A 12,049-nucleotide genomic window follows, 5' to 3' on the forward strand; every position below is an offset into this window, starting at 1 on the left:
AGAGGTAAATCAGACAAAGTCACTGTCCTCCTGCAGCACATATTTAACAGGAACAGACCTTCAGGCAAATAATGATAGAGATGATAAGGTCACAGATACTTACTGTGTACCTACTGTCGTAGTCAGGCAGCAAAGATACTAAGTCCCAGTCTGTGCTCTTAAGGAATATCTTGTTCAGAGCAAGTGACAGACACATAAACAAATAATTACAATGCAGTTTGGTAAGTGCAAATTACCAAATCACCCTTGGAGAGAATAGGGCATCCACAGTTGACAGGACAGGAATTCCTGTATTTCACCACTGCTGCTGGAAGAACAGCTCAAAGAATCTGATTCACTTGCATGTAATGGCTGGGCTATCCTTTAAGGCAGTGATTCTTAAATATTTGACCCCTTTTAGAGCACCAAAAGCTATAACCATCTGTCTCCCTCCCAGAGTGTACTTGGATGAAAATAATTTGCATAATTTTCCAGGGCATTCACAGATCTCTGGCCATTCATCCGTATGGCCTGAGTTAAGATTCTTCTTGTACATGGATTCAAGATGATTACATTTGTTTCATTTTCAACTTTATTTTTAAATTTGTAGTTTATAAGAAACCAATCTTTATTTTCATGTAGAAAAACTTAAATTCAAGCAATTTAAAGTCTTTCAACTATCTGTTCATCCACTCAGAAGAATGCCACAAATTCACACATATCACGTGTGCCTCATGTGTTACTTAATCTGAATGAAGAGTTTGAGATGCTGTACTCTTCTGTGAAGCTATGGAGGAAACTTTTTCTTCTTTGCTCTGCTTGTCTCATGTTGTTTTAGGAGAGAATGTTTTGTTTGGATTCCTTTCGGTTTGCAAATAACAGAGAGAATAGTGAGTTACCAAGTGTTTGAGGATTAGAATCAGAATCTGAAACCTGCTCATGAGAAATACATTATCTAAATTTAAAAAACTTTTACAAAGTTATGCATATTTTTAGAAATATAATAACAATATACAGGGAAGGTCTAAGTTAAAAATCCCATATTGTTACTTGTATTCTTTAGAATAAATTAGTTTAAGTTTTCTGTTCCTTAGTACTATAAATCCAACATCAAACATAAAATTTCTTTATGAATTTTAAATATTTTTAAAGCAAAAAAAAAAAGATTTTGAAACATCTAAAACAGATACTAAAATATCTTAGGAAGTTTCAAATACATGGTCTGACTCAGGCATCCCAGCTTAAATGTATACCAAGTTAAATGATGTACTGCACACCTACGGAATCAAGTAGTCTCTTTTTAAAAAAAAAAAACAACTCTGAAAACAGCTGTTGAAACAATTACATCATAGAGTAATGACATGACTGGAAATTTAAAAAGTCAAACTTTAAAAGCATCAAACTACATTTAATATAGGCAGAAAATTGATGTTTGCTTTAATGATGATTTATTAAGATATGATGTCTTTTTTCTTTTTTTTTTTTTTTTTGATGTCTTTTTTCTTTAAAAAAAAAAAAAACCTAGACTCTGTGAGGACTGTAACTAAATATGAAGGTTACTCTTTTTGCCTGGTAACACTCATTTGCCTGATTTTTAAAAATATTCCGTCTAAAAACTTCTCTTTTAGAGTTTGAAATGACTGTTCACAAAAAAAGTAAATGAACACTTCTAAAAGGCTTCCCCAGGGCAGCCCAAGTGGCTCAGCGGTTTAGCGCCGCCTTCATCCCAGGGCGTGATCCTGGAGTCTCCGGATCGAGTCCCACGTCAGGCTCCCTGCGTGGAGCCTGCTTCTCCCTCTTCCTATGTCTCTGCCTCTCTCTTTCTGTGTGTGTCTCTCATGAATAAATAAATAAAATCTTTAAAAAATGTATTTTTTAAAAAAGGCTTCTCCAGATCCACATTTACAAACACCTTTTGATTCATTTTATTGACTTAACTCATCAACTGAAACATAATTACTTGAGTTAAAATAGCTTAACTATTTGGAGGCCTTCTAGACCTGTGGGGGTTTTTTCCTTAGTGTATTTCAGTGAAACATTCTTACCCCTCTCTAAGGCAGACTGTCTTTTGCAGCTCATTCTCAGGGTCACTGCCTCTTGGGATAGTTCCTTTCCAGTTACCTAAAAGTAAGACTAATCTGTTTTGAGTACTTTCTGTAGTGCCAGAACTATACAGCATACTGCATATGCATTATCCCATTTAATCCTCAAAAAACCTGAGGAAGGTACTCATCTTTATTTTAAGGATGAGAAAACTAGGATTTGCAGAAGTTACACAGCTTTCCTAAAATCTCTCATCACTCACTATCTTACCCCTTACCTATTTTTCTTTGTAAGTACTTACTACCTCCTGACATAAGTTTGTTTTCCTTACTTGTTTGTCATTTACCCTATACTCAGCTGGAATATGGTAGCAGTGGAATCAGAGCCTTTGTTTTCCTCACTGCTGATATCTTCAAAATCTGGAACAGTGCCTGGCACATAGTAGGTGCTTAGTTGATATTTGCTGAGTGGCTAGATAAATGATCTCAACTCTGCTTTGTTCCAGAAGCCTCACACTGACAGTTTGGATGGGACTGTTCCCAAGTGACTGGACAGTAAATCTCACTTGGACCTTAGACTTGGCCTATCATAAAGGAACTTGAGCTGCAACATCATTACAGTTCCTCTCCTACCTACCCTTACCATTGCATATTACATGAATGGAATTTATCTTAACCACCTTTTAAAGTAATATATATATTTTTTTTATTTTGGGTAATGGAGGTACTTGGTATAATGCAAAAAAGCAGTGAGTTGTCTCAGTGCTACTAGTTATGAATTAGACGAATTGTACTAGACTTTTATTTTTTTTTAACCATCTGTTACCTTGTGTGACTCTTCACTCTTGGGTCTGTTCCTACTTACCTCCCTTTCCCCTTTTGTTTTTCTTTATTTTGTCTTCATTCACCTTTCTTTGTCCTTATATTTTTGTCATCAATTCTCTTCTCAGCCTCTTTCTTCTCCCTAGCTGATCACTGTTCTCACTACTCTATTATATCTGTATAGATAACTGCTATTTTTTTCTCTAAAACTGCCTTACAGTCTCTGACACCTTTAATTCCAGTTGTCTGATGGAAAAGTCCATTCACATGTCTTGTAGGCATTCACCTTCATCAGGTATAAAACTGATCCCAGTATCTCTACACCTCTTTATACCCCCATAGCCTCAGGCTTGTGTTCTTATTACTGCCTAATCAGTTAACTAACCCTGTAATTTCAGAGCGATACTCAATTCTTTATAAGTTCTGATAAGCCTTCCCCCAAAATATCTTGAGTCTGTTTCCACTGGTAAGGATCATCAGTTCTTACATGGACCATTTGCATAGACCTCACTCCTCTCTCCTTATTTTGCACACTGCTATTGCAATTCTCTTTTCTAAAATACATTTGGTTATCTTACTCCTCTGTTCAGAATCTTTTGTGACTCATCATCGTTGACAGAACTTGACCCTGACCTTCCTTTATAGCCTTCTCTCTCACCATTCCTCTAAGCCAATCAATCAGTACTTTGATATCAGAAGAGAGTTCCTTTGGGATGCCCAGGTGGCTCAGCGGTTGAGCATCTGCCTTCAGCTCAGGTCACGATCCCGGAGTACTGGGATTGAGTCCTACATCGGGCTCCCTGCATGGAGTCTGCTTCTCCCTTTGCCTATGTCTCTGTCTCTGTCTCTCTCTCTCATGAATAAATAAATAAAATCTTAAAAAAAAAAAAAAAGAACGGAGTTCCTTTAACATACTGACTTAAAAACAAAACCCAAACATACTGACTTTATATTGACTTTATTTTGTTGTTCTTTTCGCTCATCACCTTCCACACCTTTTCAATCCTACTTCAACTGGTATTTCCATTTCATTAAAACTAAGTATTGCTGTATACGTCTATCTCTGCTCCTAGGTTATGAGCTTCTTGAGGATAAGGATTTTTTCTTTTCCATCTGTGAATTTCTCAACATCTTAGCTCCATACCTACAGTAGGCTTGTAGGGATGTTTAGGTAGTGAGAATATGCTTTTGAAAAGCCTATTTTAATGTCTCTGTGCCTCAGTCACCTTGTCTGTCTCCCAGAATTACTGTCAGGATGAGGTAAGGTGATGTGGAAAAGGTCTTTGCAAAATTTTGAATTGCTGTATAAATATAAAGCACTATGAGAAATAGCATAACTTTGCAGTGATAGAATTTAATATGTTCTCTGAGACTTGTAAATTTCTTTGAAATAAAAAAAAAGTTATAGCTCTTATTACATCATTGAGCAATTTAGTCAGTAATTTAATGTTACATATAAAGAAGTTTTGTGACATGAGATAAGACAGAGAAGAAGAATATCTGGTATCAGTGTGGGTTTTGACAAGCAGGCAATTAACTAAAGGAATGAAAATTTTCTTGATAATTAGGGGAAGGTAACATTGAACTTTTATGGATTGAAAATTAGTTTTGCTCTTGGCCTTAGTTATACTCTATGTTAGTTTTTACTTTATTGATGAGTAAGCTCTAATCTTGTATACTTTTATGGTTATTTTGTGTGCTCTGTATTGTGACTTTGTAAAATGACAGAATATTTAAATAACACTTATGTCCTATAAAGATCTTTTTTAGGGCAGCCTGGGTGGCTCAGTGGTTTAGCACTGCCTTCAGCCCAGGGCCTGATCCTGGAGAGCTGGGATCAAGTCCCTCATCAGGCTTCCTGCAGGGAGTCTGCTTCTCCCTCTGCCTTTGTCTCTGCTAATTTTAGTTTTTATCATATCTTGACAGAGCTAAATTTCAAAAAGTCTTATTTAAAATATTTATTCTATTCAAATTGACATAAGACTTGTTTTCTTCTTAAAAGATTATAGTGTGGTATTCTAGTTTGTGATATGCTATAATGTTGCCAAATCTTATTACCTGTCCCTCTTTTATTAAAGAAAATAAATCAACACAAGTAACAAAGAGGAATGGTATAATATTAAAAGTCTTTGTAAGACTTCCTAATGTGAAAGGAATTTGGCTTTTACAAATATTATGATCATCTTGGACAGCTGTGATTGAGTCATCATTGAAATCCCCAAAATAGTCTACTTTTACTGTAGTTCTTATAAAAATGTAATGGAGAATTCCACTTTATTACCGTGAAAACTACTTGAAAAATATAAAAGAGTTTTAGAAAAATTACTATGGCTATTGACTCAGGGATCTCTTTAAGATTGTTAAAGATAATTTGTTTTTAAGATGCTTATTATCCTTATGTATATATAGTAAACCCATAAAATTTGAAACAGGGATTTTTGTAGTCTTAATACCAAGTTGGCATTCTTCATATTCTTAGGCGGAATGCTTTAAAACTTAAAGAAGTGAATTAGGGTATAGGCAGATAGGTTACATTTATGATCAACTCAGGATTTTTTTTTAAAACATATTAATGAATTCTTCATCCCAGACTGTGTTGCCTCTGCCACTACTAGCTAGCTTCTCTATTGCCTCCCACTACTCTCAATCCATGGATTGGACATTTTTTTTTTCTGTTTTTTGTTAAGTGTAGAGATCATGAAGAAAAGTCTGTTTTACAGAGAAAAATACTTTCCAAAGTCAAGTGTCAATGATATTTGAATGATCCTGTTATGGTTTTTCCCTTTAAAATTGCTTCCCTGCTATCAGTTCTGTTAACCAATAGCATAGTACTCTTAGGCACTCAGAAATGAGCATTAATTAATAAAAAATAAATAAATAAATAAAAATTAAAATAAAAAAAAGAAATGAGCATTAATGACATAATCCTGAGTTAAGCATCCATTTTGTAGGAATAGGATAAAGAGTAAAATGCCTTGGTAACCTTTGACTTCAGATGGTTTTCACGCAGTTCATATCTTTCCACTTAAAAAAAAATCATGTTCTTTTTGTAACTTAATAGCAAACCCTTATTTTAGGGCTATTCCAGTGTGTTTTTAAATTGGACTTAGCTGTTCATTTGATAATGGTAATGATAGTAGTGATAATACTATACTAAACAGTACCATTTAGTGGTACTGATAATTCTCAGTTTTTGAGCACTTACTAAGTACTAAGCTCTGTTGTCAAATTCTTTACCAATACTACTTTATCCTCATTACACTCTACAAGGTAGGTACTATTAACCCATTTAACATGGAAGGACTGAAATTTTGAGTGACGAAACAATTTGTCACACAGTAAGTGGATAAGTTTGGGTTTCAGAGACTAGGCTCTTACCCTACGTGGTCTTACCTGGCATTTGTCATTTGTACTACAACTTTTGGCACTTGTTATTGTCTTAGTCCACTCAGGCTACCATAACAAAATACCACCAAGTGGGTGACTTATAAACTGCAGACATTTTATTTCTTATGGTTCTGGAGGCTAGAAGCCCAAAATCAAATCGCCTCTTCCTGGTTCACAGCCATCGCCTTCTCGCTATGTCTTCACATGGTGGAAGGGGCTAACAAGCTCTCTGAGGGACCTCTTTTATAAATCTCAGTCATGAGGGCTCCACTCTAAGCACCTCCCAAAGGCCCCATTTCCTAATACTATCACATGAGGCATTAAGATTTTGACATATGAATGTTGGGCGGGACATAAATGTTCAGAACATAACATACTTTACTTTTAAAATAAAAGTCTATAATTGTCTAGGATAGGAGTGAACTTATCTCTGACAAGTTCTGAGCTCTGAGCTCCTTGAGAAAGGAAATGACCTCACCTGCAATACTTGTTTTGATTCCCCCATATTATGTAAGAAAACTTAAATGTATGTAAATACTCAGGATATGCTTGTTTAGCTGAATGCGTTTCTCCTTTTTTACAGGTGGTAAAGCAGTACCACTTACCACTTCAGAGCCGTCACCTGCCATGATGTCTGTGACGCTGCCCTCAGTGAAACTGGAGAAGTGTTCTCAATCCCCAAGCATTAGCACCGTCCAGGAAGACATAGAGTCCTCAGGAACAGACACCTTCTGAAAGGGAAGGGAGAGCCAGCATAATATGTGTGCCACTGGTTTTGAAGTCATTTTTCTCTGGTATAAAACCATGTCTCAGACAATTTTGGGTTTTGAGCATATTCTGAAAAATAATTTCTAAATTTTTATGAAAGTAAAAAGCATAATTTGGATAGTTAGGTAAAATTTTTAAATAAAATAATTTAAAGACCAATCATCTTGAGTCTGAATTATTTCTTAGAATCCTGAGGCAGCATAGAGGAGTGGAAAGGGCATGACTTTTGGCATCTGAAAATTTATTCTACGGATATAATTGCCTGTAGTTATGAAATGATGTTGGTCAAGGCTATTCATTTCAAATATTTGGCAGTAATATAACACCTATCAATAAGGGACTGACTGAAAAAGTGATGGTATATCTATACAATGGAATGCTATGTAGTACAAAAAAGAATTGTAAAATATTTGTGTCAATGTGGAATTGTCTCTGAGAAATATCGTTAAAATGAAAAAAGCCATGGGCAACATAGCTCCCATCATTTACAATGGGAGGAGGAACCCAATATGTGGTGTGTACACATACATACACTTACAGACATGTATTTGTGTAGGTATGCGTTAAATATCTTTGGAAGGATAAATGAGAAACTGCTAAGTTTGTCTCTGGGGATGGAGATCAAGTGGCTGGGTGATAGGAGTCAAGTAGACTGAAATCACTGTGTATTTGAACTTCAGGGTGACAGGAAAAAATTATGAGAGGTTTATTTTTTCATTCCTTACATATACCTTATAAACCTTTATAGTTTACAAACCTGTGAAATGTGACTAGATTACCTTTCAAAGCATAGATAAATAAAAGAAAACAAAAGCATAGCTTTGAAATCAGATACATGTAGGTTCTAGTTCCACTTTCCTCACCTTCTTGCTCTGTGATAGGGGCGGATAAGTCCCTTCTTCAGAGCTATCTGGGCAAATGGGTTTAATACATGTTTTGCAGGATAATAGGGATTATCAATAATGTTGGGGTGGCACTCAGCACAGTGCCTGGCACTGAGGAGAGTTCAGGAAATGGTGGGTATCATTATCTTGAGGAATTTATCTTGCACTAGAGGGTAAGCACAATGAGAAGCAGGGTAGCCTAGTATTAACAAAAGAAAGAAATAAACCCCACAAAACTCATCTCCCTGAATATTTTTTCCTGTCACAACTGAAGCTCAAACACACGGTAACTCCAGTCATCCTTGACTTTTCTCAGCATTTTTCTGGGTTGCTTAGTGGGTCTCAGCCTTGGCTGCACAGTAGAGCCTCTGGGAGCTTTAAAAATGCCTATGTTCCATTCTCAGGGATTCCCGCCTCATCGATATGGGATAGGGCCTGGGCATTGGTATTAAAAAAGAGAAAAGACCTTTCCAGGTGGTTAAAATGTATATTCAAAGTTAAGAATTACTCAAGAGCAACGTAGAATTCCTTAAGCTTCTAGAAGGGCCCACCTCCTGGGGAATTGAAGAAGAGTTTGAGAATTTCTTCTCACTGAAGACAGAAGTTTTGAGAACCTATGGAAATGTGTCAGCCTTCCACACACAGTTCTTATGTCAGTTCCTCCAGCTTCTCTCTGATACTCTGTTACTGAAATGAGTTAGGTTTCACTTTAGAACCTATTTTTCTTTGGTATTGCTTTTTGGACAGTTCTGCTTGTAACAGTTCCCATTAAACAAGTAGAGGGAAAATGCCATCCTCTGTTTAATAATTGGTATTTGAGGGCAGCCCTGGTGGCCCAGCGGTTTGGCACTGCCTTTGGCCCGGGGTATGATCCTGGAGACCGGGGATGGAGTCCCGCGTCGGGCTCCCTGCATGGAGCCTGCTTCTCCCTCTGCCTGTGTCTCTGCCTCTCTCTGTGTGTGTCTCTCATGAGTAAATAAATGAAATCTTAAATAATAATAATAATAATAATAATAATAATAATAATAATAATAATAATTGGTATTTGCCATTCATCTACAAATCTCTAGACAGGGTGAATGCTGCTTCATTTTAAACATCACTCCCTTGGTTTCTCATTTTCACAGCTGCTTTTTGAGAAAGATGTTCTTTAATTTTAGCAGAAGCATTTTTTAAAAGATGTTGGTAGTTTCTCTCTTAACTGTAGGAAACCTTTTCTAATTTTAGGGCAGACATATATAGTCTTTGATTTATTCCTCTCCTTGTTTACTTGAACTTTAAAAAAAAAAAGTTTTGTGTTTGCTCGTCAGTATATTGTTTTTTGAGATTTCTGGCCAGTGTTGTGTTTGTGTGTGTGTGTGTGTGTGTGTGTGTGTGTGTGTGTGTGTGAATGCATTCGCCTGCCAACCACCTCAGATCCTTTTGGAATAAATGATGTATGTAAAGTAAATGGCATTTTTGATGTTACATACTTTTAAAAACTTCACTTTATAATTTCAAGCTTCTCAAGTGAACTATTTAGAAAACATGCTACTAAGAGGCAGACTCTGTCAAGATCAAGGCTGTGAACAAAAGAAACAGTCAACAAAACTAAAAGACAACCTACAGAATGGGAGAAGATATTTGCAAATGACCTATCAGATAAAGGGCTAGTGTCCAAGATCTATAAAGAATTTATTTAACTCAACAGCAAAGAAACAAACAATCCAATCATGAAATGGGCAAAAGACATGAACAGAAATTTCACAGAGGAAGACATAGACATGGCCAACAAGCACATGAGAAAATGCTCCACATCACTGGCCATCAGGGAAACACAAATCAAAACCACAGTGAAATACTACCTCACACCAGTGAGAATGGGGAAAATTAACAAGGCAGGAAACAACAAATGTTGGAGAGGATGTGGAGAAAGGGGAGCCCTCTTGCACTGTTGGTGGGAATGTGAACTGGTGCAGCCACTCTGGAAAACTGTGTGGAGGTTCCTCAAAGAGTTAAAAATACACCTGCCCTACGACCCAGCAACTGCCCTGCTGGGGATTTACCCCAAAGATACAGATGCAGTGAAACGGCAGGACACCTGCACCCCAATGTTTATAGCAGCAATGTCCACAATAGGCAAACTGTGGAAGGAGCTTCGGTGTCCATAGAAAGATGAATGGATAAAGAAGCTGTGGTCTATGTATACAATGGAATATTACTCAGCTATTAGAAATGACAAATACCCACCATTTGCTTCAACGTGGATGGAACTGGAGGGTATTATGCTGAGTGAAGTAAGTCAGTCGGAGAAGGACAAACATTATATGGTCTCATTCATTTGGGGAATATAAAAATTAGTGAAAGGGAATAAAGGGAAAGGAGAGAAAAATGAGTGAAAATATCAATGAGGGTGACAAAACATGAGAGACACCTAACTAGGAAATGAACAAGGGATAGTGAAAAGGGAGGTGGGCGGGGGGTTGGGGTGACTGGGTGATGGGCACTGAGGGGGGCACTTGGCAGGATGAGCACTGGGTGTTATGCTATATGTTGGCAAATTGAACTCCAATAAAATTTTTTTTTAAATAGAAAAAAAATAAAAGACAAAAGACTTCTTAAATTAAAAAAAAAAAAAAAGATCAAGGCTGTGAATATTGCTGCACTTACATGCCTCAACACCAGGATAGCAGGCATTCAAAATGTTCCCTTGGTATAAATCCTAAAGTAAATTTGCTTTTTGTGCACATTAATAGAATCTTACATAAATGTTTTCATTTTTAAAAGATGATTAGCTCAGTATATTTCTTATCCCTTGCCTATTCCTGATCTCTTAATTTTGCTTTTTAAATGCTAAACATATATTTAGATAAGTTTTATTGCTTTTCTACTAAAAACTCAAAACACTTTTCTGTAAAATAAAAAAAATAGTTCGTGGTGGATTACCATCTCTAATCCAAGAATAATTCTGTAATTATTCAGAAATAATTATTGAAATATTTTTATCTTTTAAAAAATGCCCCAATGCTATGGCATTTCCTTATAGATGAGTAACAAACAATAGTGGATGGCTGAATCCTTAGTATTTCTGAGACATTGCTGAGAAATCCCACTGAAGTACTTTTTTTCTACTGTATGCCCATATGTGTACCTATTTAACAAAAATTAACTCTGAAGGACATTGGGCATGCAGTGTGGTATAGATACTCGGGCTCGGCTGGGAGGCCATGTCAGGATTTGTCATCCCTCCCTTTGGTCATCTGCCTCTCCTGAGGTACAAAGGTTAAACACAAGGAATTTTATCTCTTCCTAGAATAAAATCATCACTTGGTCATTGAACATCAGTTGCACTATAGTTTTAAAGACTATCTTAAAAATGTATTGAAGAGGGATCCCTGGGTGGCGCAGAGGTTTAGCACCTGCTTTTGGCCCAGGGCATGATCCTGGAGACCCGGGATCGAATCCCACGTCGGGCTTCCGGTGCATGGAGCCTGCTTCTCCCTCTGCCTGTGTCTCTGCCCCTCTCTCTCTCTCTCTGTGACTATCATAAAAAAAAAAAATGTATTGAAGAAAAACAGGATTATTGTCATCAGAAATCCTATCATGATAGGTTAGAAAAGTTCAGAAGGCTAGTTTTTTATTTGACCTAGCCCATGCTGGGAGAATAGATTCCAAGTCTTAGACTGTCAAAACTTTGAGAATAATCAGCCTTCGTTGGTATTTTTTAAGACAGTTTTTCTTCTTGTCTTGAAGTGTTTACCTAGAAACAATAGGAAATATTAGCCAGAGTACAGATGCCCCCTTGTGAGGCCAATAATTGTAAAACTGTAATGTTCCATTAATTTCCAAGGGAGCCAGCAAATCAAAGCTCTTTTGCTGAGTCTCTATGATATGTATGGTCTCATAATTTCAGCTATAGTGAGGGATAATAAGTTCCTGATAAATCTCTTGAATTCAGGGACCCCAAATCAAGCTAAAAGCCCCTCAAGAAATGAGTAGACTCCTCTAACTTCTGTGAGGTCACTCCTGTGAGACCCCTGAAGAGACCCAGATTGTGGGGACTAAATAGGATTTAAAATCTTCATAGTAGCTAGTAAGAAATCCTAAGAACCGTGTTGGTATACACAGAAGTCACAGATAAAGAACAAGCCTGGTGCTACGTAACATATTATCTATAGGTTGAGTTGA

At 36.7% G+C, this 12,049-nt stretch overlaps 1 protein-coding gene across 7 annotated transcripts in view; it reads left to right on the plus strand.

Moving 5' to 3' along the window:
- Positions 1-7,157, plus strand: part of KIAA0586 (KIAA0586 ortholog) — a 108,915-nt gene extending 101,758 nt beyond the window's left edge. For 6 of the 7 annotated variants that reach the window (XM_072838741.1, XM_072838742.1, XM_072838740.1 and 3 more), the window contains one exon: positions 6,814-7,157. In XM_072838741.1, the coding sequence (XP_072694842.1) occupies positions 6,814-6,965 (152 nt within the window). In that variant the 3' untranslated portion in view covers positions 6,966-7,157. The remainder of the gene's footprint in view (positions 1-6,813) is intronic. The other variant, XR_012036682.1, reaches the window with a different exon arrangement.
- The last annotated feature ends 4,892 nt before the right edge of the window (positions 7,158-12,049 follow it).

This window comes from Canis lupus, chromosome 9 (genome assembly GCF_048164855.1).
Source record: "Canis lupus baileyi chromosome 9, mCanLup2.hap1, whole genome shotgun sequence".
Classification (NCBI taxonomy): Eukaryota; Metazoa; Chordata; class Mammalia; order Carnivora; family Canidae; genus Canis; species Canis lupus.